We start from the raw sequence: 27,425 nt of genomic DNA, 5'->3' as shown, positions 1-27,425 counted from the left end.
TGAGCCTTTGTGGCTGGAGCTGACATCACAGTTTGCTTTTGTTGGGGGAAGTGAAATTGCTGTGGCTGCACAAGGTTATTGTCTTCAGTCTTTTATTTACTATTAGAGTCCTCTAGATGTACAGTTGTCAAATGCTGCATGCATTGCGTGCCGTCATTAGGTGGAAAACCTACAGCTGGTATAGCTAGACTGTATTCTAAAAAAAGGGGTGACATCTGTTACTTGGACAGTGCTGTATAAGTAGTAAGACAGCATGGAAAATAATAGATGCAGGGGAGAGCGAAGAGGAACTTTCTGACTCTATGGGTGACCTGATTTAATAGGAAAACTGCCCCGTCTGCCATAGCCACTCACAGACCTGTATTTGATTTTGGGTTATCCTTTACCGTTTCCTGGGTTGGTTTTTCATGTATTGTTTTTCCATTTCTCTCTCGTTTCAGCTTCCCTCATCTTCAACCTGGGGTCAGCAGTCCAATTCCGGGGCATGTCAGTCCCAGGCAACACTATCACTGGCAGAAATTCAAAAGCTAGAGGAAGAGAGAGAACGGCAGCTCCGAGAAGAGGTACAGTAGACAAATCTGAAGGGCCGGAGTAGTAAGAGCTAGTGGAGTGGAGTAAGTAATGGCTAGTTGAGGGCTTGCTAAATGTAGCTACCTGGGTCCAAGTGGTAGAAGACACCAGGATCAAAGTGTCACTGTAATATTTCTCTTATCCGGCAGGGCTCGTTGGCAACATCTATAAGGAATGGCATTAAAGCTGATGCGCTCGTTGCCTCGTAGTACTTTTGGGATTCCCAGCACCCACCTGACGATTCAGTACTCCATTCGCTCCGCTAACCAGCTAGCACCGGCTATTTGAGAAGCCGGGCCGGAAGGAGCTGTGGCACACTGGTTTGGTAGCCTTTGAAGAAACAATATTATTTAATACACGAGCTTGTCTTCTGAGTACTCCTTTTCGAAGACAGGCATCTTTGAGGCCCATCTGACATTGGAGAGGTCACCTAGCCTCTCTAGGCATCGGTTTCCTCATCTGTACATTGGGGATGCAATAGATTGTGAGCTCCATGTGGGAGCGAAACCGAGTCTGATATTCATTCATTCAATAGTATTTATTGAGTGCTATGTGCAGAGCACTGTACTAAGCGCTTGGATTGTACAAATCGGTAATAGATATGGCAGTCTATCTATGCCAGTGCTTAGCACTGGGCTTGCACAGGCTGAGTGCTTCGACTCAAAACTGCTTGTTTATGGTATTTAAGCACTTTATTTAAAGCATCGTTGGTTTGTGTTCTTAAGCTCTTATCCTGTGCCAAGCACTTCAGCTTGAAATCTGGCCTCCTTACTCCCAGTCCCATGCTGTTTCCACTAGACAACGTTGCCTCTTTGTCGAACCACATATAACTGGGTTTTTTCCAAAGCATCAAGTGAAGGGGAGTTTGATGGTATTTTTCCGGGTCAGTGAGAAAAGGGAGTGTGTTTTTTTTTGTTTTTTGTTTGTTTTTTTTTTTGAGTGGGAACTAAAAAGAAAACTGGGAGGAAAATTGGAGATAAGGCCATGCTAAATGGTGAAGATAGAAAGTTGAACAAATGAAAAACAAGCGGAGAAGGAACAGGAGAAGAGAGAAGTGATGAAAACTGGTAGGGGAAAAATGGACAGGGTGAACTTCACCTATCACTCTCCCAGATGGCACAGATGGAGAGAGAGAGAAAAAATGAGAATCTAGCCTGTCTGGCAAGGGAGTCGATCGTTTGGGCTAAGTACGTAAGATTGACCTAGATGAGTTGACCTATAATATAGACGTACAAATGGGAAATGCATGTTTATGGCTGATTTAGACTACAGTAGGTGTAGTTTAAATCTCCCAAATTATTTCTTCCTTCCTAGTCCAAAATGGATTGAAGTACCCTGTGCCTTTCTTTTCCTATCAGTGAATATTAGCAAACGGACCAGAGGAAGCTACCTGTCTTCCCCCAAGGTTCACCAAATGCAGTAGAGTGCCCAGCGTTGAAACTAATTGGAACTAAGGCTGGTGCAGATAACTGAAGGTTTGGATAGCCAAACAAAATAGGGCTTGACAACTGTGTCATTCCTGAGGCTTCATTTTGCACAGTTATCTTAATGTCGTTTATCGGCCCTAGTTACTGACATCTGGGTAATCGGCTCGCCACTGATCAGAGAGGCAGGAGTTTCAATTCAGTTAACAGTTATTTCTCCTCTTTTCTCATCAGAGAAACTGTTACTTTACTGGAGAACTCAGTAAGCATTTCTACCTTATTGGATTAAAGTGCCCCATCCTTTCCCAAAGTTTAAATCTCACTTGCGATTTAGTTAGGACCGAGCATTGGGGTAGATCAGGTTGGACACAGACTGTGTCGTATGTGGGACTCACGGTTTTAATCCCCGTTTTACAGACGAGGTAAACGAGGCCCGGAGAAGTGAAGGGACTTGCCTAAGGTCACACAGAAGACAGGTGGCAGAGCTGGGATCAGAACCCGGGTCCTCTGACTCCCAGACCCCTGCGCTTTACACTAGGCCACAGTGCTTCTCATTTAGGAGGTGAAATTTTAGAGCGGTGATTTTATAAGTTGTATTTAATAGCAGAGGCGTCAGCAGCGGGAACTGATGAAAGTCCTTCAGCAGCAACAGCAGCAACAGCAGCAACAACAGCAGAAACTCTCCGGCTGGGGCAATGTCAGCAAGCCTACGGGCGCTGCCAAGTCACTCCTGGAGATCCAGCAAGAAGAAGCCCGGCAAATGCAAAAGCAGCAGCAGCAGCAACAACAGCAGCAGCCGAACAGAGTTCGCAATACAACGGTGAGCTCCGTCTCCCGTCCACATTAGTTTCTGGCGGTATTTTCATTTCTCTTATTCAGGTTTTTTTTCCTTGTTGTGTGCTTACTGACTTACCTCCCCTCCAGACTGTCCCCTTCTTAGCCTCTACAAAACTCCGCTGCTCAGGTCACCTGCCCAGAAACCTTCACTGGCTACCCGCTTTCCCCCCCGCGTCAGCCGAACCCCCTGACCGGTGACCTCTAGGTTGCCTACCGGTTTTCTCCTTTTTTACACAGATACACTCTCCACCCACTACTTCACTCGTCACGAGCTCAGCCTCCTTTTCAAATCTCACTCTTGACTCTGGGTTCCCATCTTTCCCCATATCCTCTTCCCTGCCCGGAGTTCCCTCTCTCCTCAGATTCACCCAGCGACAATCCTTTCCATCTTCCAAGTCTTCGGTAAATCCGACCTCCTCTAGGAGACGTTTCCCAGCATACTTTTACCAGTCCCGGTCGCTGCGTCCCACCGGTTCCCCTCACTCTGTATTTATGTATCGATTCACATGTTCCTCTTCTTCCAACAACTATTCATTTGTCTACTCGTGCCGCCACCGGTTGTATCTCCTTTCCCTCTTGAACCAACAGAAGGGAGGCACCGTACACGTGCCCTTCTTCCACATTGGATGTTAAGTTCTTCAGGGGTCGGTGTCTCTTACTTCGATTATGCCTTTGCAAGTGCTTAGTAGAGTGTTCTGCAAACGGTAGGTGCTCACTAAATGCTTTATTCTTCTCTCTTGATATCAATAACAAGTACCACTTTTCTCTTTTTGCTCAACAGCATTCTAACCTGCACACCAGCATTGGGAATTCCGTTTGGGGCTCTCTAAACCCTACCCCCACTAGCCAGTGGGCATCTGACCTAGTGAGCAGTATCTGGAGCAATGCCGATACCAAAAACTCCAACATGGGTTTCTGGGATGATGCAGTGAAGGAAATGGGACCTAGGAATTCAACAAATAAAAACAAGAGCAATGCTAGTCTCAGGTAGGTCTCAGGAGACCAAGCAAGAGTTGCGAGGATTTGCTCTCCTTTTTGGAGGGCCTTCTTAGGCTTAGACTCTACCGACTCTGTTGTATTGTACTCTCTCAAGTGCTTAATACGGCACTCAGCACACGGTGAACGCTCGTTACGTACCACCAGTTGATTAGACCGCTGTAATACTCTTCTCCGAAGAGCCCGAGTACGGGTTTTGCAGTTAACCCGTTTCTGTTCTCTGAAGACCAACACCTGCCACATTGCCAACCAGTTGCCTATCCTTTTTCTCTTGAGGCGGTTTCACGTGTGAAAGGATGCTATTACATGTAGTAGGGACTCATCCCCCCCCCCCCCCCCCCCCATTCCTCCACCCCACGATCACTTTCAGGAAGATTAAAAGGCGGTAGACATTTTAATAGTCTCTTATTTTGTCCTCTTATTTTCAACAATAAGTAATATTCTTGGCAACTACAGTAAGCACTAAAGGCCAGAACAGTGCTGTACATCCTGTGGGTGCTCAGTAAATCATGTTAATAAGGTTTACGGTCTTCTCGGGAACTTGTGTGCCTTTCGCTACATCTACTGTTATTGTATTGTTTCATATTCCATTTTCACTCTCTTCCCCTTGATTCAAGGGCACATCTGCCGGTTGATTTCCGACCTTAGTGTATTTAAACATAGTGGTAATGCATCGGTGTAATTAAACTTTAGACCTGAAAACCTTTGCTAAGGAAAGCATAGCAAAGTTAGGCTTTAGTTTAATCACTTCTTTTGAAGGGAATGGTTTCCACCTTCTTATGGAGGGCTGGATTTAGGCTTGCTGTTCTCAGAGTAGGGTGTCTGTTAGGAAACGGGACTGATCCTGTGTTTCAGCCTGCCACTAAGCCAGGCGTCCAAGAAATTTGCTTTCTGTGCAGGATACTGCTTTGTGAGTAATAGATGTTCTGGGGAATAAAACCGTCCTTTGTCGTCTTTTTCTCTCTCTAGTAAATCTGTAGGTATGTCCAGCCGACAGAATAAGAAAGTAGAAGAGGAGGAGAAGTTGCTGAAGCTCTTCCAAGGGGTTAATAAAGCCCAGGATGGGTTTACCCAGTGGTGTGAACAAATGCTTCATGCACTTAACACAGCTAACAACTTGGACGGTAAGATATACGGAATAATGCTCCTCTGTTTTCTCTCTCCTGCCTGGCCGGTTTTGGAGTTTTTCTGTGAAAGCTGTCAGGACGAAGGGAACATTGAAGGCATTTAGCAAGAGTCTGTGGAAAGCACTGTGAAGGGGAAAATTAAAGATGGTCTCCCTTCTTCACTGCACACTCAGCCCCACAGCACTTCTGTGCATCTCTGTAATTTATTTGTATCGAATGTCTCTCTCCCCCTTTAGGCTGTAAGCTCCATGGGGGCAGGGGACGTGACTACCAACTCTGTTGTCTTGTCCTCGTCCGAGGGCTTCGTATAGTGCTGTGCACTCAGGGAGGGCTCAGTAGAGAAGCAGCGTGGCTCAGCGGAAGGAGCCCGGGCTTGGGAGTCAGAGGTCATGGGTTCAAATCTCGGCTCTGCCACTTGTCAGCTGTGTGACGGTGGGCAGGTCACTTCACTTCTCTGTGCCTCAGTTCCCTCATCTGTAAAATGGGGATGAAGACTGTGAGCCTCACGTGGGGCAACCTGATGACCCTGTATCTCCCCCAGCGCTTAGAACAGTGCTCTGCACATAGGAAGCGCTTAACAAATTACCAACATTATTATTAAAGAAGATTGATTTCCTGTTGTAGCATAAGGACCGAATTGTAGGCTAGCAATACAGAATCAGAATTTCCACAGATGAAAGCTCCCTACTACTTTGATCCTCCCCAACCTAATTTTCCTTCACCTTTAATAAGGTGTGCGTATTTTAATTTCTCAGTAGTGTTTGAGTGTGGTGCAGTTTCTGTCACGCTGCATTTTCCTGAGAGAAATGCCGTTGGGGTAGCTGTGTGGACGTGGAGAACCGGCTTCTCTCTGTTAGAGTTGATGCCGACGTCTTCGTGAAATAATTTATCGTTGTATATCTGTTCCTGTCCCTAACCCAGTTTCCACCATCTCCATGGATATGTCTCTCATTGTAAGTTTTTTTTCTCCCTCTCCCCCTTTCTGGTTTTGCAGTTCCCACATTCGTTTCTTTCCTGAAGGAAGTGGAATCTCCTTATGAGGTCCATGATTACATCAGAGCCTACTTAGGAGATACCTCTGAGGCCAAGGAATTTGCCAAGCAGTTTCTTGAGCGCCGTGCCAAACAGAAAGCAAATCAACAGCGGCAACAGCAACAGCAACAACAACAGGTCAGCGGAGTCGTACTGTATTAGAATCGGAAAACGGCACTGAAGTCGTCGCATCGCTAAAACTATTAAAGATGGGATCTCTCACCCTGAATGACTCAGGTCGGAACAGTCCTGTTATGAAGGGAACACATCATTAAATTTTGCCCCCACACTGAGGTATTAATGGCGGTCATGGTCATTGAGAGTAATTAATTCCTGATGTAGCCTGATAGAAATGAGTGAAAAGGGGACTGCTTTGAGTTGTCCCAGAATTGTGCAAGGACTCCCAACAGGAATGTTTTGTAATTGTCTCTAAGCCACTGGGTTGAGGAAATGATAGGAAGGTCACCGTAGACTTCATAGAAAAGCAGGGCGCTGGTACGGCTCGATGGACTTGTCATGTGGCTATGGGGAAAATAGCCAAGACATGACTTTTTCCTTTTTCTTGGGTACTTTGCTATCCGTGTAATCTCAGGTTCCTAGTGCACCTCATTGACTTTCAAATAACCGAAAGCTAAGTGTCGACAACACTTCCAGTCAACTCACTGCAAGCCATTCCTAGTGTGGGATCCGATCGTCTTCCATGTGACAGGAAAAATGAAGGCCCAGTAATCAAAATACCCTTCGGTAAGAGTGTGGATGGGAAGTGTAAAAGAAGGCTGCAACTCCTCTGACCTTTGAAGTCCATTTGGAATCTGTTTCTTTTCATGGAGAGAATGGAGACAACCGCAGAGGGAAGGGAATAGAGATGTCCACTTCCATCTGATCGGATCCCGTCTTGCTCTTCAGAGATCAGAGATGGTCCCCAGTGGGACAAGAGAACCTGAATCCAGTGAATGGTTGTTTCTCATCAAATGGAGATGGTCTCACATTGGACAGAGGGATTTATCTGTGCAATGGGCTTATCTCCGAGGGTATCCGACTAGCCTTGATGCCCCAGGTGCGGGTCCCAAATTTAGCTATCTGTTCCATGCAGATCGGGACTGCTCAAACCCAGAGTTACTCAGGGTTAGAGATCCTAGGGGACCACCGACCCAAAAGAATCCCTATCGTTCCCCCAGCCCCGATCGTGTTGTCGGAGCTTCGTGTTCCCAGTGCCGCTGGTCTCAGGGGCTGGAAATCCATACCTAGAATATTGGTGATTGGTTAAGATTAAAGGCAGCCCTGGGCTTTACTTTCCCTCTAGATCAACACTGCAGCTGTTCTCATTGAATGTGTGACACCAAAAAGCAACCAGCATCACTCGTCTTGACTCTCGGGGACTCATATAGTACCAGTTACGTAAAGGGCAGATGGCTCAAGTTAGCACCCTCTGCTTCGCACGTAACCAGGGCTTTATAAGCCCCAGCTGAAGCCTTCTTAAGTCGGAAATATCTCCAGTGCATTGGAGATTGTCTTCGAGCAGTATTTCTGATATGAGATGGTCTCTGATTTTTGTGGATTTCTTTTGGGGGAAGCTCTGATTGGGTTGGAGAGACCCAGTTGGAAACACGAATGTCTGTTGCGATGGAGGAAGGGTGGGCCGGCTTATCTGAGCTGGTGCGGTGAATTATCTAATGGGTGAAGTGGATAATTTGGTAAGTCGCTTGACAGATGATTGTCACATTTTGAACCTTATCAACCCTGACTCTTTGTGGGGGACAATTTGTTCCTCATCTTAATTCCAGTTATATTTTCTTGCCACAGGATTCTGTATGGGGAATGAACCACAGTGCACTCCATTCAGTCTTTCAAACCAATCAGAGCAACAACCAACAATCCAATTTTGAGGCTGTGCAAAGCGGCAAGAAAAAGAAGAAACAGAAAATGGTTCGAGCAGATCCCAGTTTGTTAGGTAAGTACTGTGTGAACCTCTGGACTGGACTCTCACTCTGAGTACCTTCTCTAGCTTGGACATTTGAATTAAGCGCTTAGTATGGTGCTTGGCACTCAGTAAAGCTGGACAGATACCGTTTTAAAAAAAGTAAGTGGTCAGTAGGTACCACCGATGGATGATCATATAATTAATTTGTCGAAAACCCTGGGGATGTTGATTAATTGATTATGTACTAAAGGCCCCCAGATCATTCTGGGACTGGTAGAGTAACTGTTGAGCATATGCATTCAGTTAATTCAGCTGAGAGGCAGCGTGGCTCAGTGGAAATTGCCTGGCTTGGGAGTCAGAGGTCGTGGGTTCTAATCCCGGCTCTGCCACTTGTCAGCCTGTGTGACTTTGGGCCAGTCACTTCACTTCTCTGTGCCTCAGTTATCTCATCTGGAAAATGGGGATTAAGACCGTGAGCCCCAAGTGGCTTACCGGATCACCTTGTATCTACCCAGTGCTTAGAACAGTGCTTCGCGCATAGTAAGCACTTAACAAATACCAAAATTATTATTATTATTAATAATTCATTCATTCAATCATATGTATTGAGTGCTTACTGTGTGCAGAGCACCATACTAAGCATTTAGAGAGTGTAATTCAGCAAAAGATAGACAATCCCTACCCAACAATGGGCTCACAGTCTAGCAGGGGGAGACAGACAACAAAACAAGTAGTCAGGCATCAGTAGCTCCTGCTGCTGGATTGATTGAACACGGAATTCCAGACATCCATAATAAGGAGAATTGTTCCATGAGCTTGAAGCTGCTATGCCAGGTAAAGAAGAGGAGGAGGGACCCGTTTTAGCCAGGGCATAAGAAATTTTGACCAGTTGGCTGGAATAGCTTTAGAAAATCCAAGGTAGGTAGCCAGCCTCGTTTCATACCATAATTGAGTTACAAGGGGCAATTATTTTTAAGAAAATAAGAATGAGCCACACAAGTCAGTTAATCCTAGCTGAGCTTTTAAAGTGGAAGTGGATTAAGAACAGAGTAAGGAAGAATAATAGCTTACTGTAAACTCTATTACTCCTGTTTCCTGGACTTTGTTATGTCATTTCACCTTTCCTACCTTATAGCCCCAAAGTCCAGTGTATGGAATCTTGTGCGTCACCAGTAGGAATAGCATGTATTGAGCATTCACTTGGGGCGATGCACTGTACTAAGTACTTGGGAAATACAGAATAAAGAAGAGACACGTTCCCCGCTACTAGTAGCCTGTACTCTAACCGGGGAGACAACCGTAAAAATATTGACAACGCTGTCAGAAGAAATTAAACCAACAGTTACTATATGCGCGAATGCTAGGGAGGGTGGAAATAAATTCTTCAAGTGCTAGAGTTGGCAGAGAGAATGATAGAATTCTGGGTGCTGGGAAATTAATTGGGGAAAGCTGGTTGGAGAATGTGGGATTTTAGGAGGAATTTGAGTGTGGAGAGAGCTGTGGTCTGCCTGATATAAGGAAGGAGGGAGGTCCAAACCGGGGGAACGGTGTGAGCATGGGGATGGAGGTGGGAGAGTTTTAGAGCGAGCGTGGCCAGATGGTGGAGAGCATTGAAGGAGATGGTGAGGAGTTTTGGTTTGCTGCAGAGAGGCAAAGGGAGCCATTGAAGGTTTTGAAAAAGAGATGTGGGCTGTGACCCTCCAGGAAGCTGATCTGTGCAGCAGACAGTCATAGATGGAAGAGGGCAGAGGCCGGAGGGCGGGAGATGAGCAAAGAGATTGGGTGCCGTAGTCTAGCCAAGGCAAGTCCGGAGCTTGTACAGGGCAGTGCAGCGGCATGTAGTGGTGTGGGTGGAGAGAGGACAGTGTGGATCTGGGAAACGTTGCGCGGTAGTCGGAACGCAAGAGTCGAACGACGGCAAAGGGTCGAGGATGACATTGAGGCTGTGGACTTCTGGTAAGGGGAGGGGCAAGCCTCGTTCTCGGTAGCTGCTCTCAACTTTCATTCCAGTCTAATCTGGTATGCCTTATTGCCCTCTTTTCATGAACTGTATCTTTTCATGAAAACCGTATCTGTCTTTGTGAATACTCTGTGTGTCATGAGAAGTTGGTTTTTTTAAATTGTTTTGGTTAAGCTCTTACTGTGCGCCAGGCTCTGTGCTAAGGCCTGGGGGAGGTACAAGCTGATCAGGTTGGACACAGTCCATATCCCGCATTGGGCTCACAGTTTTAGTCCCTATTTTACAGGCGAGGCAACTGAGGCACAGAGAAGTAAAGTTTGCCTAAAATCACACAGCGGAGACGTGGCAGAGCCTAGGTTTTATGACTCCACTAGGCCACACAGCTGCTCAAGTTGCTTTAGTAAGATCCTAACTTTGAAGTTTCTCTTGGAAAAATAGCTTAGTTACTTGAGGATTTTCTACGAAGCCCCATTCACTGTTCATTCAACCGTATTTATCGAGCGCATACTCTGCAGAGCACGGTACTGACCACTCGGAAAGTACAGTTCGGCAACTCTTCATTTCCTTTGGTTAAGATGGAGGCTGATAGTTGTTTTGAGTAGGTGGCAAGAGCTTAACCTTTCATGGAACACTCTCCACTCAGTACGGGCAAGTCTGCTTCCGTAAGGAAAATGCTGCCATTCCTGCTCTGCAGGGTCCTACTGTTTCATCCATTTAGAGTGGATATGGGACAAAAAAAGTCATTACTGCTTACCCAGCCCTCTCTTTTCCCAGGAGCTAGAAATACCTAGGAAGGAAGGGAAGGCAATAGCATAGGGCCTTGTGGCTGGCGGTGTCTCAAATTACTGCAGTTGGTTAAAGTCTGTAGCTGAGTTTGAAGGAGAGGCCCTCAAGGACAGTAATTTCTCCCCCCCAAAAAAAATTGAAGGAAGGGCTATCTGGGCAGGAAAGGAATGACGAAACATTAACTTAGAAAGTGTCCCACAACCCCTTCTTCCTCTGCTACCATTTCATTTCTGAGAAAGAAGGAAATTTTGAAATCTGTTTTAAAACTAGCTTTGAACCTGGAAGGTGGGAGGAAAGCTTCCAAGTCCTGAAACAGAAGGGAAGGACCCACCCCCCCCCACAGATTTCAGGTGCTTATTTATTCCCTGGAAAAATAATAATTTTAATCGGCCAATTCTCTTCCCAGCTTTTACAGAATTTAAATAAAAAATAATTGAAATTCTTCAGGAAACTGGCCAAACCAGAATTTCTTGATGGGGTGTCTGTGTTTGATCCAATTTCTATGTCCCTCGTTTTGGAGAATTTAACTTTAGCTTAGCTCATCGGCTATACACACTAACTGTATTTCTTCTTTCTTTGCTACTTTTCCTCTCTGCCTGTTTCTGGCATTTATTTCTGGCAAAACAAATAAATGAGAGGTGAGAACAACCAGTAAATTATCAGTGAGCCAGGAAGCCATGGGAATCTTTCTGAACTGAAGCATTGTTTCCCATCCAGTCCAAAAGCTGTCTGAGTAAATTGCTAAATTTCATAAATGCAACATTAGTCACTTTATAATTGAAGCCTCTTGTCAGTGGCCCCCCCCCCCCCCCCCCCGTCCTTACACCCCCGTTCTTTTCTCTAATTTGATGATTTTCACAAGTCTCAAACAGGTTGTCACTGCCTACCTACATGTGTGTTTTTCTCACATATTATCGGTAAAGAATCCAAATTCTCTAAAGATGTTATGGAGACAGTAACAAATCCTTAAAGGAGATAGAAGGAATTTTTACTCTTTTGGTTCGAGTCTCAGTTGTGATTCTAATCCATAGGACATTTCATGCGACTCGGACTTTATTTTAGTGTTTTTACTATTTTGGTTAAGTACTGAGTGTATGACAGCAAAGAAAATGTCTTTTCACACTCCTACCTCATGGGTATTTTATTGAGCATTTACTCTATGCAGGGCTTTGTACTAACTAAGCACTTGGGAGAGAACAGTATAACAGATTTGGTAGATTCATTTTTCTGCCCACAGCGAGCTTACAGTTCTAACTGGCAATAGCTGATTTTATAAGTGTGGATCTCGCATTCTTTCAGACATGTTTGTGAAGGAAAGGTGAGTAATATTAAGGGAGCGTGGTTAAGGCTCAGGAATGAATGCTTGTTCCTATTCCCGATCTTCTTTGGACACTGCTGAATCACTAAAGACTCTACTTTCAGGGTCCAGCTTCACTCTGTAAACAAAATGGGGACATTTATTTTTAAGACACTGGCATTTTTAGCATAAATGAGAATTATATTTAACAGCTTTATATTTTTATATATGCTTACAAATCTTGAGGTTGCATCCGAAAATAGGAATAGAAAGTGAAGTACAGAAAGGAAAGGGGAGGAAAAAAAATTGCAAATAAATTCAATGGGACCGTTGTTTTCCAGTGTAGGGTTTTGCTCATCTGTAAATTCACCAGTATTTCAGAGTCAGTCACCTTTATGAGCCTCATGTGAGAGAGGGACTGTATATGGTTGTCAGCCTTGTGACCTTGGGCAAGTCACTTAACTTCTCTGTGCCTCAGTTACCTCATCTGTAAAATGAGGCTGAAGACTGTGAGCCCTATGTGGGACAACCTGATTACCTTGTTTCTATCCCAGTGCTTAGAACAGTGCTTGGCACAGTTCTTAACATATAACAACCTTATTATTATTATTATCATCCTTTACCTCCACCACTTACAGCAGTGCTCAGCGCATAGTAAGTGCTTAACAAACATCGTTACCATTAATAATAATAGTAATAATAACAACCAGTGATGTTTATTAATAATTGCAGAAATAATTACAGCATTTAAGTTTTTCTTATGTGGGAAGCATGATTCTAAGTGCTGGGGTAGATACAAGCTAATTGAATCGTACAGTCCCTATCCCACGTGCGGCTCTCAATCTAAGTAGAAGGGAGAACAGTATTGATTCCCCATTTTACAGTTGAGGAAACTGAGGCACAGATAATTAAAATGACATATCCGAGGTCACACATCAAGCAGGTGGCAAAGCTGGGATTAGAACTCAAGTCATTTGATTCTTAGGTCTGTGCCTCTCACATTGAGAGCTTAGTAACGCAGAGCATTGTACTAAATAATTGGGAAGATGCAATGCAATAGGGTTGTTAAGACACAGTCCCTGCCCACAAAAAGCTTAAGGTCGAGGGGGAGACATACATTAAAATAAATTTATGGATATATACAATAAATGCGATGGGGCTGAGGTGCATATCAAGTGTTTAGAAGATACATATTGAAGTGCATGGGTGACACAGAAGGGAGAGGAAGTAGAGGAAATGAGGGCTTCGTCGGGGAAGGCCTCTTGGAGGGGAGGACTTCGATAAGACTCTGAAGGTAGCGAGAGCCAAGGTCTGTCGTACACAAAGTTGGGAGGGAGCTCCAGGCCAGCGGGAGGACGGGAGCAGGGGGTTGGTGGTGAGATAGATGAGATCAAGCACGTAGATTGGCATTCGGAGCAAAGCACGCAGGCTAGGCCGGAGTTGGAAATCAGCGAGGCAGTAGAGGGATGGAAGAGCTGATGGACTGCTCCAAAACTCAGGGCTAGGAGTTTCTGTTTGATGTGGAGTTGAATGGGCAGCTACTGGGGGGTCTTGAGGAGGGAGGAGCCTGCGGAGCTTACCTGCAGTTCTTGCAATTTCTTTCCTTTTTGATAATTATCACTGTAACTTCTCATGGTATTGGTTAAGTGCTTACTGTGCACCAGGCTGTGTACTAAGTGCTGGGGTGGGTACTACCTAATCAGGTTAGACACAATCCCTGTCCCACATAGGGCTCACAGTATTAATCCCCATTTTACAGGTGAGGTAAGTGAGGCCCAGAGAAATTGTGACTTGCCCAAGGTCACAAAGCAGACAGGTGGTGGAGCAGAGATTAGAATTCAGGTCCTTCTGACGCCCAGGCCCATGTTCTATCCACTAGACCAAGCTGCTTCTCAATTTACAACTGTAACTCTTGGGGAAATTTAAATTGGTACCTGGATTCTAAGGAGACTGTTAGCAAAAGGGTCCTTTGGGATTGCATATCTTAAGTGTTCCCTTTTGCTGATCTTTATTGATCCCAGATTGTTCACCGTCCTTAAAAATATTTCTTTCTCCAGAGTTGAGACTGTTAGCCCCATTTCCTTCAATGATCAAATTCCGGTGTTGGGTAAATGTTGCCCCACGAGACGCCCATCTCCTTAAACTCTCCGGTTTCAGCTGAAAACAACCCATTTCCCCTCATCCCCGTCCCCCGTGCCCCCGTTGTTACGGGATGGTCTGCCGTACAAGAAGTGCGCACTTTTTTTCTTCTCTTTAAATGTCTATGGACAGTTTTGTCCATTTCTCAATGGAGGCCTCAATAGCTGCCCTCCCTGGCCAGGAATCTAGCCAGACTGATGGATGGCTTGATACCCTCATCATGCTGGTGCCTGGGGACGAGGGACGAAGGAGGGAGAGGGTCAAGACCAAAGCTGTTTTTTGTACTAATTCTAAAACCTTGGAAGAGTTATCTGCGGAGATGCCAACTCTTCATTTTGCATGTGGGAGTGGTAAGGGGACAAGGTTTTTAGGCGGGGGATAGAGACTGGGAAGAGGTAAGTTTCAAAGAGCCAGTAAGCCAGAAGGCCACCATTTCAGGTCCCGTCCACCTTGGTTGCAGTCTCTCCAGTTTCATCAGAGACCGGCAATGAGCACGTCTAGCTCAAAAAGCCCCGGGAGCGACTGCACCTAAGGTGATAGGCTATTAATAAAATGGTTCGAATGACTGAAATGTTAAAAATCACAATTTTAGAAGTGGAATGACTCGATTTGGGAAGTGGTGTCATTCTTATACCGGTGGGCATCTCCCAGAGCAGGATCCCCATACTGAAAGGAAGACACAATTTTGTCCTTAGGTCTTTCACTTGCTCGAAAGTGCCGGGCCTCAGGTCGGGATCGGTTGATTCCCTTGCCATCCTACCTGGAAAACTTGGCAGATCCCACATGAGTTGGAGAAGTTCTGTTTTGGAGCTTTGCTGGTCGCTAATCGTCGGCCGTACCTTTCTTTTCAGGGTTTTCCGTGAATGCTTCATCAGAGCGACTCAACATGGGAGAAATAGAGACATTGGATGACTACTGAGCACATGCAAATGGACCGGCCTTTTCCTATATCTGTTAACCATGGATTCTCCACCTTTGGATACAGTACTTCTCCACCGTTTATTTTCTGTTCCCCCTTCAACGAATCACAGAACCGATCATCTCAGGCTTTCTCTTCTAGCCCTTTCCACCCAGGACTCCGCACGGCCCTCGTCGGCGTAGATGCCAAGCAATAGACAAAGCCGGCGTCTCTGTGTCGATCGGGTGGGTGGGAGTTGGGATTCTTCCGCCACAAGGCTGATCTGCGGGCAGCAAGTATTCACTGTGCTGTGATTCTTTCTGCTGTTCTCTAAAAAGCCAATTGGGATCTGCCTGCCGGCAGCTTCCTTTCCCCTGGTCACTTTTTTTGGGAGGCGGGTGGTGGGGGGCGGGGAGGGAGGAGGGAGGGAAGGGGCGTTCCTTGTGCAATCACAGAATTTTTGGTTAACAGATGTCAGTGAATGACAGACGCCACCCGGATTGCAACTTCGCCGTTCCGTCGGGGCGAAACGGTGCTCTCCCAAACCCAGGAGTTGCATTGATTAAAGCTAACTTTTGGATGGCTCCAGAAAGGGCTTGGGTGGGTGGAGTTTCGCTTGGATAGGTTTGAAGTTGCCCTCTTTCCCCCTCCCTCCCCCCTCCCCTGACCTTTTCTGAGCATCAGTTTTGAAAGGAAAGTTCAAGGTTTTCTTCGTCAGACAGTGATGTCAAAGCAAGTTGAGTTCTCCCTCTGGCACACTCCCCCCTTCCCAGACAAAGGGGAACTCGGTGATCCGGGAGAAGGATGATTTTAAAAACGATTCCTCCATCTTATCGATCGTTCCCGTCCATATTTTTACTTCAGAGGAATAGGACCGTTTTATTTTGGGCCCTTCTGCTAAGAATTTGTCTCGTTTAAGAGGCCTCTCTTTACCATTTGTATGTATTTGTAAAGTTTCACTTTGGTCGGGGATGTCTTTGGGCTCCTGAGCACACAACCTTCAGAACTTCACCCGGTCTCTCTTGGCAGTAGAAGCATCTTGCTGCCACCCCGAAAAGGCTGCAGTCAGAGCTCTAGGATGCCCTCTTGTCTCGCCCGCCCCTGGAACGAGATCGAGGAATAAAGGCGCCGGCCACCTGGATACCTGCGGGATCTTTATTCCTGGAAACCACTAACTAGGAAGACGAGGCGAATGGGGGAGAAGGAAGGCCTGGGAACGCTGGTTGGCTTTATCTTCTAGCCTTCCGATTGTGGTCCCTTTCCCTTATACTTCAGACGCCATCGGATGGGTTGGTAATCTCTCGTCTGTCCTTCCTCAGTCGTCGAGAGTTAAACGAAACCCCTAGGCCCCATCCCCTCCTCTGGAAATTGCCAAATACACATACAATTCCAGCCTCTCTCCTCCTCCACCTCCTCCTCCTCCTCCTCCTCGCTCCCAAAGAGTTGGACTGTGCCTGGGGGAGAAGTGCCGCAGTTTGGGTGGAGCTGTATAAAGCACCTTTTCTTTCCTCTGTCATCACTGCCTGAAGAAGAAGGCTTGAGTTGCTCTGAGAGCAGTCTGGCTTTGGATTATTTTGTTTGGTTTATGTTATTTTTATTTTATTTTATTTTTTTTTTTTTTGAATCACCATCCCCTCTCTATCCCGTCCTCCCCCCCGAATATGTACAGTAACTATACAGAGACTGCTGCAAACTTGTATATAGTTTTTGGATCCAATAGCTTGGTGAGCCCGGGAGCCGTCTCGAGTCCGGCCTCCTAATCTCCTCTGCTTTGTAAATTCATAAAGGGGGGAAGAGGGATAGTTAAAATGTTTACAAAACTTTAAGCTCCCTCAGAACTTTTGCCAGTGTGGAGAAAAAAAGAGAGAACTTAAATAAAACCTGGTTGTATTATACCTGAGAGTGCATTTTGTGCTTGCTTGTGTCGAGGTGGTTTGGTAGTGGTTTCTGAGCCCGAAAAGGATCTGAAGGCCGCCGTCGAGCTTCATCGAGAAGCGACGAGTAGCAAGTACCTAGAGAGTGGGGAGACGGCCGCCGCTTTCTTCGGGAACGTTAAGATGGTTTTTCTACTCGAGAATATTAGCGTTCAAAATCAACATCTGTAAATTGAGATTGGAAACACAGGGCTAAATGTCCACACTAATCCACACACAGCCTCCCCTCCCCGGCCCTTCTGTGGGCCTGCCCTCCGCCCAACCGCCACCCCCTCCCTCCACAGACCTACCTTGTTTATAGCAGGAAAGATGAAGCCAGCTATACATACCGACGAACAACGGAGTCGAAAATGAATGCTGCCGTTCAGTGTCGGAAGAGTCAAGAAACAAGCACAGAGCACCCCACCCTCCACCTAAAATGTCCTCGGCAGAACTGGCGAAGGGGCCCTACTGCCTTGGGATATTGGGGCTCTGTCCCCTCCCCTGTGCCCCGGGCATCCCCACCCCCCCTACAAGTCGCTGCCTTCTGTACACGGCCAATTTATGCCTTGGGGACACGGGGTTTTCACTTTTCTACTTGAGCTTAACTGTTTTACGGACTGTTCATTCCTCTGATCGCTTCTGTTTTTCCCCAGAACTTTTCTACCCACAGAGTAGCTTCTAGGTCAGACTTTTCAGAGACCGGTAAGAAATTTGCTTATGGCCATATCGATAATTTACAAAAATAGCTTGATACTACTGGTATTTTAAACACAGGCATGTTGGGTGAATTTTCTGCTTCTAAGTGCCTTTTTTCTCATTGTCAAGAAGTCTTTTATCAATTTTGGCATGTAACTGGACTTACCTTAAAATGTATACTAACCTGGTGAGGAAATGTAGATATTTTATAAAAAAACAAACCTCACTTTGCTGAGGAGGAATTAATATAAAAAGTCACTGTTTATGGGACCTACAGTAAAACCAGATGTGCTTCCCCTAATACCTCCTGCAGTGGCATTAAACTCAAGATATTTCCAGAGATGTGCTTTCAGTCTAGGTAAGGATGTGCACTTTTTTTTTTTTCCCCTGACACAATAAGGTAAATAAAGGTAACCAAGAGGATTCATTTGTAGGTAAGTGGTGGTGATTATTTCAAGCCTCTAAGAGCTAGAAGTTGAGAATCCAAGGTAAGAGTTTTCAGTCTTTCAAGGTCATTGATCTCTATAAAAACAGCAATGGCCAATTAGACTGGGTATCAAGAGAGGAGACTTGTACCCGAGTCGATTGTTGCCATTCTAGGAGATGTAATTCTAGGCTGCGTGAACTGAGGGTATTTATCCGGGTTTTCTGCTCTAGAATTGAACTGCTTGGGTGGGAGCTGGCAGTGACTCCGACTAAGTGACTGTGTTGCCAGATCTGTTGGCGGAGCCGGCTCAAAAGCCTAAGCGATTGTAATCAATCATTTGAGTGCTTACTGTGGGCAGAGCACTGTACTTAGTGTTTGAGGGAGAACAATATAACAGTTGGTAGACAGGCTCCTTGCCCACAATAAGCTCACGGTCTAGAGGGGGAGATAAGCATTAAAGAAAGAAATTACGGATATGTGGGGCTGAGGGAGGCGTGAATAAAGGGAGAAAATCCAAGTATACGAGCGACGCGGATGGGAATGGGAGAAGAAGAATTGAGGGCACGGTCGGGGAAGGCCTCTTGGAGGAGATGTGCTTTTAATAGGGCTTTGGAGGCGGGGAGAATGATGGTCTGATGGATATGAGGAAGAAGGGCATTCCAGGCCAGAGACAGGATGAGGGCAAGGGTCGGTGGCAAGATAGACGAGATTGAGGAACAGTGAGTGGGTTGGCATTAGAGGAGTGAAGCGTGCAGGCTGAGTTCTAGTAGAAAATCAGAAAAGTAAGGTAGGAAGGCTTTAAAGCACTCATTGAAGTTGTCCGCTCCTACCTCACCTCGTTACTCTTACTACAACCCAGCCCGCTCATTTTGTTCCTCTAATGATAACCTCAATGCCCCTTGATCTCGTCAATCTCGCTACCGACCCCTCGCCCAAGTCGTGCCTCTGGCCTGGAATTCCCTCCGTCCTCAAACCCGACAGACAATTGCTCTCTCCCCGCCCCCCGCCCCCCGCCCCCCAAAGCTTTATTGAAGGCACAATTCCTCCAAGAGGCCTTCCCTGACTAAGCCCCCCTTTCCTCTTCTAATTCCTTCTGTGTCTCCCTGACTTGCTCCCTTTATTCATCCCTCCTCCCAGCCCCACAGCACTTATGTACATATCTTTAGTTTATATTAATGCCTGTCTCCCCACCTGTAGACAGTAAGCTTGTAGTGGGCAGAGAATGTCTGTTTTTTGTTGTAATGTACTCTCCCAAGCATTTATACTCTCCCAAGCATTTAGCACAGTGCTTTGCAAACAAGTGCTCAGTAAATACATTTGAATGGGTGAATGAAGGGGCAAGGTGATTGCTATAAATAAAGGAATCAGTGGTGTTTCTTGAGCATCTTACTAGGTGCAGAGTCCTAAGTGCTTAGGAGAGTACAGTACAAAAGAATTGACACGTTCCCTGCCCACAATGAGCTTACAGTCTGGAGGAGGAGAAAGACATAATTTAAAGATACGTACGTATGTGCTGTGGGCTGGGAGAGGGGATGAGCAAATGCAAATCGAATGCCCAAATGGTATGGAGGGTCCGTTGGAGCAGAGGTGATGGGCAACCATTGGAGGTTCTTGAGGAGTTGGAAAACCTGGACCGAACGGTTCTGTAGAAAAATGATCTGGGAAGCAGAGTGAAGTATTGACTCGAGTCTGGAGAAGAAGAGGGAGGAAGATTAGCAAGGGCGATACAGCAATCAAGGCAGGATAGGATAAATGCTGGGATTCATTTGGTAGCAGTTTAAAGAGGAAAGGGTAGATTTTAGTAGCCACCTATGAAGGTAGAACTGACAGGATTTGGTGCCATTGAATATGTGGGATCTAAGATGAGTCGAGGATAGCGCCAACCTTATGGGCTTCTGAGAGGGAGAATGCTGGTAGTGTCTACAGTGTGGGGAAAGACAAGAGGAGGACAGATTTGGGGTAGGAATATAAGTTGTGATTTGGGCATGTTAAGTTTGAGGTGTCACCGGGACATCGAAGCAGAGATGCAGAGAAAGAGATCAGGCATGGCTATTTGTTAAGCGCTTACTATGTGCCAAGCATTGTTCTAAACGCTGGGGTAGACAGAAGGTTATCAGGTTGTCTCATGTGGGGCTCACAGTCTTCGTCCTCATTTTACAGATGAGGTAACTGAGGCACAGAGAAGTGAAATGATTGCCCAAAGTCACACAGCTGACGAGTGGCAGAGCTGGAATTAGAACCCATGACCTCTGACTACCAAGCCTGGGCTTTTGCCAGTAAGCCACGCTGCTTCCCTAATAGAAGATAGACCATGGGGCTGGGAATCAGGTCTTGGGTTCTAATCCCGGCTGCGCCACGCGTCTGCTGTGTGACCTTGCGCCTTGGGTCACTTCTCTGGGACTCAGTGACCTCATCTCTAAAATGGGGATGGAGATGGTGAGCCCCCACGGGCTCCAACCCAGTTTGCTTGTATCCACCCCAGCGCTTAGTACAGTGCCTGGCACGTAGTTAGTGCTTAACAAATACCATTGTCATTATTATGATTATTATCAGGACGATGTAGATTTGAGAATCATCTGCATTGAGGTGCTGGTTGAAGCCATGGGAGCAAATGAGTTCTCCAAGGGGGTGTGCGTAGATGGAGAATAGAAGGGGATCCAGAATTGAGCCTCGAGGGACTCCTGCAGTTAGGGGGTGGGAGGCGGAGGAGGAGCCCGTGAAAGAGACTGAAAATGAGCAACGGTCGAGCTGGCGGGCAGTCTCGGCTCCTACGAACAGCCTGTCCGCCTGGGACCCCAAAGATTCCGATTACCGAGCAGTCATAGACCACCTAGTCAGTCAATCGCATTTATTGAGTGCTTACAGTGCGTACGGCACTTTATTAAGCGCTGGGGAGAGTACAATATAGCAATAAACAGACACATTCCCTGCCCACAACGAGCCTACAGTCTAGAGGGGGAGACGGTCATTAATGTAAATAAATAAAATACAGATATGTACGTGTTAGGGACTGGGAGGGGGGATGAATAAAGGGAGCAAATCAGGGTGACGCCGCCGGGAGTGGGAGAAGAGGAAAGGAGGGCTTAGGGAAGGCCTCTAGTGTCCATAGGAGGCTGAGTCTTTCATAAGAGGGATCCAAATTCCGAAATTTGCCTGTCGGGAAACCTTATCTGCGCAAAGCCCGTGAGACGGCCCCGTCGTTACCACACAGACTTTCTTATTATCGCCGCTCAAGGGATTGTCCGTCGAGGTGACGGTTCTCATATCAAAATCAATCAGTGGTATTTAATGAATGCTTAGTGTGTGCAGAGTATAATGGAGCTGGTGGACATGATCCCTGCCCATTAGAGCTTAAAGGCTAGTGGGGGACATTCGGTAGCCGGGCGGTTAAGGCGACGGACTGCTAATCCATCGTGCTCTGCACGTGTGGGTTCGAAGCCCATCCTTGTTTGTCACAGTGGCTAGAGCACGGGCCTGGGAGTCAAAGGTCATGGGTTCTAGTCCTGGCTCTGCCACTTGTCTGCTGTGTGATGTTGGGCAAGTCACTTCACTTCTCTGGGCCTCAGTTACCTCATCTGGAAAATGGGGATTGAGACTGTGAGCCCTTCAGGGGGCAGGGATTGTGTCCCAGCCAATTTGCTTGCATCCGTCCCAGTGCTTAGAACAATGGCTGGCACATAGGTGCTTAACAAATTCCTTAATAATTGTTATTATTAAAATGGCAGAGCATAAGGATATGTTCGTCCGTGCTGTGAGACTGGAGTGAATATGGAAGTGCACAGGTGACACAGAAGGGATTCATTACCCTATTTATTCATTACCCTATTTATTTTGTTAATGAAATGTACATCGCCTTGATTCTATTTAGTCGCCATTGTTTTTACGAGATGTTCTTCCCCTCCACTCTATTTATTGCCATCGTTCTCGTCTGTCCGTCTCCCCCGATTAGACCGGGAGCCCGTCAAACGGCAGGGACCGTCTCTATCTGTTGCCGACTTGTTCATTCCAAGCGCTTAGTACAGTGCTCTGCACATAGTAAGCGCTCAATAAATGCTATTGAATCAATGAATGAATGAAAGGGAGGGTGAATCAGGGAAATGAGGGTTTGAGAGGGATGATTTTTGAAAGCAAACAGAGATGGGGTCCTGCCCCAGCAGGTGAGAAACCTCAAACTAATAGAGGTAGCAATAAATTTGGAGAGCTCTTGGCTCCCTCCTGCTTGGCCTGCCTCCACTGACCCAAATCAAAATCAGCATGGCTTGTGGTAGGTAGACCATGGGCCTGGGAGTCAGAAGGTCGTGGGTTCTAATCCTCCTCTGACACTTGTCTGCTGTGTGACCTTGGGCAAGTCACTTGACTTCTCTGGGCCTCAGTTACCTCATCTGACAAATGGGGATTGAGACTGAGCCCCACGTGGGACAGGGACTGTGTCCAACCTGATTTTCTTGGATCCACCCCAGCACTTAGTACAGTGCCTGGCTCATAGTAAGCCATTAACAAATACCACTATCATTATTATTAGCGTGGCTTAGTGGAAAGAGCACGGGCTTGGGAGTCAGAGATCATGGGTTCGAATCCTAGCTCCGCCACTTGTCAGCTGTGTGACTGGGCAAGTCACTTCTCTGTGCCTCAGTTACTTCATCTGTAAAATGGGGGTGAAGACTGTGAGCCTCACGTGGGACAATCTGATTACCCTGTATCTACCCCAGTGCTTAGAACAATGCTCTGCACATAGTAAGCGCTTAACAAATACCAACATTATTATACCATAAAAAAAAGACACGCCTCAAAATGTCCTCTGCTTTAAAATGGCACCCACAAATGTCAGCCAATCTACGCCATAAGAAAAAGCACATCTGGTTTTGGGGGTTTTTTTCTAGTAAAGAAGGATGGAATTACCATAAGATTTGACTATTGCTTTGTAGCAATTTATATGACTTCCTTTCCTCCAGGTTTCAGGGAGCCATGATGTGCGATTGAGCCGGCCACGATCCTTTTGTTTAATGCAGCTCAGCATTGAAAAGGAATCCCAGACGTTGAGCCGTGTTGGGGAAGTCACAACTCAACATCTTTCCATAAAGATGTGCCACTGTGGAATTAATGAGTGCCTTGGGGGTAGAGAAGCAGCGTGGCTCAGTGGAAAGAGCCCGGGCTTGGGAGTCAGAGGTCATGAGTTCGAATCCTGCCACTGCCACTTGTCAGCTGTGTGACTGTGGGCAAGTCACTTAATTCTCTGTGCCTCAGTTACCTCATCTGTAAAATGGGGATTAACTGTGAGCCTCACGTGGGACGACCTGATTACCCTGTATCTACTCCAGCACTTAGAACAGTGCTCGGCACATAGGAAGCGCTTAACAAATACCAACATTATTATTATTATTATTATAGATAAAATGAAACTAGGAGAGACCTCAGCTTTTCCACTGAGAACATGGATTCTGTTAATGGCAGGTTCTAGCTAGCTTTGCTCTTCCCACATGCTCCTGGAACCAATTATTTTTGGGAAGGATGTAATCTATTAAACTCGTAGGAGAAGTGTTAGTGTATTAATATTTATTGGGGGGCGGGGAATGACTGGCCACCTATTTCCTCACGAAAATCAACACGATCAGGTCTGAGCTCCCCAAAGTCACCCCTCCGCCTCTCCCCTCCCCCGCCACCGACCCGCTCCCCTACTTTCCCATCCTTCCCCGCAGTATCCTCAGAGGAGATCTCCTCCCTCCTCGCAAGTGCCACCCCCTCCACCTGCGCCTCGGACCCCATTCCCTCTCACCTTCTTAAAACCATCGCCCCTGCCCTCCTACCTTCCTTAACTTCTATTTTTAACCACTCAATCTCCAAGGGCTCCTTCCCCTCTGCCTTCAAACATGCCCACGTCTCCCCCATCCTAAAAAAACCCGCTCTCGACCCCACTTCCCCCTCCAGTTATCGTCCTATCTCCCTACTACCCTTCCTTTCCAAAATCCTAGAACGAGTCGTCTACAATCGATGCCTAGAATTCCTTAACTCCCATTCTCTCCTAGACCCCCTCCGATCTGGCTTCCGACCCCTCCACTCTACCGAGACTGCTCTCTCTAAGGTCACCCGTGACCTCCTTCTTGCCAAATCCAACGGCTCCTACTCCATTCTGATCCTCCTTGACCTCTCTGCTGCCTTTGACGCTGTCGACCATCCCCTCCTCCTCCATACCTTATCTCACCTCGGCTTCACGGACTCTGTCCTCTCCCGGTTCTCCTCTTACCTCTCTGGCCGATCATTCTCGGTCTCCTTCGCTGGAGCCTCCTCCCCCTCCCATCCTTTAACTGTTGGAGTTCCTCAAGGGTCAGTTCTCGGCCCTCTTCTGTTCTCCATTTACACTCACTGCCTCGGTGAACTCATTCGCTCTCACGGCTTTGACTACCGTCTCTACGCAGATGACACGCAGATCTACATCTCCGCCCCTGTCCTCTCCCCCTCCCTTCGGGCTCGCATCTCCTCCCGCCTCCGGGACGTCTCCACCTGGATGTCGGCCCGCCACCTAAAACTCAACATGAGCAAGACTGAGCTCCTCATCTTCCCTCCCGACCCGGTCCTCTCCCAGACTTCTCTATCACCGTGGATGGCACGACCGTCCTTCCCGTCTCTCGGGCCCGTGATCTCGGTGTCATCCTTGACTCGTCCCTCTCGTTCACCCCACGCATCCTATCCGTTACCGAGACCTGCCGGTTTCACCTCTACAATATCGCCAAGATCCGCCCTTTCCTCTCCACCCAGACGGCTACCTTACTATTACGGGCTCTCGTTATATCCCGGCTAGACTACTGTGTCGGCCTTCTCTCTGACCTCCCTTCCTCCTCTTTCGCCCCGCTCCGGTCTATTCTTCACTCCGCTGCCTGGCTCATCTTCCTGCAGAAACGATCTGGGCGTGTCACTCCCCTTCTTAAACAACTCCAGTGGTTGCCTATCGACCTCCGCTCCAAACAAAAACTCCTCACTCTAGGCTTCGAGGCTCTCCATCACCTTGCCCCTTCCTACCTCTCCTCCCTTCTCTCTTTCTACCGCCCACCCCGCACGCTCCGCTCCTCCGCCGCCCGCCTCCTCGCCGTCCCTCGGTCTCGCCCATCCCGCCGTCGACCCCCGGGTCACGTCCTCCCGCGGTCCCGGAACGCCCTCCCTCCTCACCTTCGCCAAACCGATTCTCTTTCCCTCTTCAAAACCCTACTTAAAAATCATCTCCTCCAAGAGGCGTTCCCAGACTGAGCTCCTCTTCCCCCTCTACTCCTTCTGCCATCCCCCCTTTACCTCTCCGCAGCTAAAGCCTCATTTTTCCCCTTTTCCCTCTGCTCCTCCACCTCTCCCTTCCCATCCCCACAGCACAGTACTCGTCCGCTCGACTGTATATATTTTCGTTACCCTATTTATTTTGTTAATGAATTGTACATCGCCTTGATTCTATTTAGTTGCCATTGTTTTTACGAGATGTTCTTCCCCTTGACGCTGTTTATTGCCATTGTTCTTGTCCGTCCGTCTCCCCCGATTAGACTGTAAGCCTGTCAAACGGCAGGGACTGTCTCTATCTGTTGCCGACTTGTTCATCCCAAGCGCTTAGTACAGTGCTCTGCACGTAGTAAGCGCTCAATAAATACTATTGAATGAATGAATGACTGGAAGGAAACAGCGAATATTAACTAGGTGTTAGCGTTGATGCAGGATGATGATGATGGAGCCTTCTTTCAGTCAATCAATACAGTTTGCTGTTGTATATTAGGGATGAACCTTTGTCTAGGTGTGAAGACTTTGAGAATGAGAGCGTTCATGAACAAACTGATCGTGGCTTGTGCACCCGTCTCGTCCCAGCCAATCTGCTGGGGCACTGAATGCCATCTGCAAGTAAATGGGCGGGGCTGCATCATTTTTTTAATGATATTTGTTAAGCACTTACTATGTGTAAGACACTGTTCTAAGTGCGGGGATAGATACAAGTTAATTAGGTCGGACATAGTCCCTTTCCCACATGGGGCTCACAATCTAAGGAGGAAGGAGAAATCCCTGTCCCACTTGGGGCTCACAATCTAAGGAGGAAGGAGAAATAGGCACCGAGAAGTTGTGACTTGCCCAAGGTCACCCAGCAAGCACTTGGCAGAATTGGGATTTGAGTGCAGGTCCTCTGACTTCCAGGACCATGCCCTTTTCCCTAGGTCATACTGCTTCTCCACTAGGCCACTCTGCTTCTCCACTGCAAAGTATACGCAAGAATCGTATATACAAAACCCATTTGTTGTTGTACTCATCCAAGCGCTTAGGACAGTTCTTTGCACAAAGTAAGTGCTCAATAAATGCAGTTGAATGAATGAATGAATTTACAGCTAATTGACCTGAGCAGAGGGTCAGTGCTCTGCTGAAATGCGACAGACCAGCAGGCAGTTGCCAGGATAGCCGCTTTAGTAGCCACTGTGGTCTCTGCCGCTCACGTTAGCGTGTACCAGCGGGATAGCTAGACCACACGGTCATTTTTCTCATACTAGTAGAGGGCAGTATAATTTCTCTTTGCATGAATACGCCGTACATTTATACTTTCGCTCGCTGTCGTCGTTCATGTAATCACTTGGTTTGCTGGTGTCGAGAGCCCAAGTGTGAAGGCTTGTGTTCTGGGCCTGTTGTCGAGAACTAACAGGGAAGATGTTGATATGATTGAAGCCGTCAGGGATGATCTCCCTAAAACCTTCCCTGCTCCTCTCCAGTCCCTTCCTCCGTCTGACCCCTCTTCGACTCTCCCACTGTTCCCAGAAATATCTTGAGACCTCCTGCCTCCTCTCACAACCCACCCCCTCCACCTCAAACCCCCTCCTTTCATGCCTTATCAAAACCCTTTTTCCCTTCCTCACCACCATCTTCAACTGTTGGCTCGCCAATGGCTTCTTCCCCACCGCTTTCAAATATGCTTATGTCTCCCCTATCGTAAAAGTTCTCCCTCGACCCCACAGCTCCCTCCAGTTATCACCTCATTTCCCTCTTTCCGTTCCTCTCCAAACTCCTTTGAGCAAGTTGCCTCCGCTTCCTCTCCTCCAATTCTCTCCTCGACCCCCTCCGGTCCGCCTTCCGCCCCCTTCATTCCCCGGAAACTGCCTTCTCTAAGGTCACCGATGACCTTCTTGCCCAATCCAACGGTCTCTCTCCCATTTTAATCCTTCTTAATCTCTAGGCTGCCTTCGGCACTGCGGACCACCCCCTTCTTCTTGAAACACTATGTAACCTTGACTTCGCTGACGCTTGTCTTCTCCTGGTTCTCTGACCGGTCCTGCTCAGTCTCTTTCACGGGATCCTCTTCCGCCTCCCACCCTCTGTGGAAGTCCTCAAGGCTCAGTTCTGGGTCCCCTTCTAAAATCTATCTACACCCACTCCCTCGTAGGATTCACTTGC

At 47.1% G+C, this 27,425-nt stretch overlaps 1 protein-coding gene across 12 annotated transcripts in view; it reads left to right on the top strand.

The window, feature by feature from the left end:
- The window catches only part of GIGYF2 (GRB10 interacting GYF protein 2), a 125,842-nt gene extending 108,960 nt beyond the window's left edge, over positions 1-16,882 (top strand). For 11 of the 12 annotated variants that reach the window (XM_029064311.2, XM_029064270.2, XM_029064231.2 and 8 more), the window contains 7 exons: positions 441-563; positions 2,599-2,814; positions 3,613-3,818; positions 4,797-4,951; positions 5,949-6,124; positions 7,790-7,937; positions 14,941-16,882. In XM_029064311.2, the coding sequence (XP_028920144.1) occupies positions 441-563; positions 2,599-2,814; positions 3,613-3,818; positions 4,797-4,951; positions 5,949-6,124; positions 7,790-7,937; positions 14,941-15,008 (1,092 nt within the window). In that variant the 3' untranslated portion in view covers positions 15,009-16,882. The remainder of the gene's footprint in view (positions 1-440; positions 564-2,598; positions 2,815-3,612; positions 3,819-4,796; positions 4,952-5,948; positions 6,125-7,789; positions 7,938-14,940) is intronic. The other variant, XM_029064245.1, reaches the window with a different exon arrangement.
- Positions 16,883-27,425: the final 10,543 nt, after the last annotated feature.

Source organism: Ornithorhynchus anatinus, chromosome 1, assembly GCF_004115215.2.
Source record: "Ornithorhynchus anatinus isolate Pmale09 chromosome 1, mOrnAna1.pri.v4, whole genome shotgun sequence".
In the NCBI taxonomy this organism is placed as follows: domain Eukaryota; kingdom Metazoa; phylum Chordata; class Mammalia; order Monotremata; family Ornithorhynchidae; genus Ornithorhynchus; species Ornithorhynchus anatinus.
Note: the sequence above shows the minus strand (reverse complement) of the source record. Positions and strands in the feature narration are given on the sequence as shown.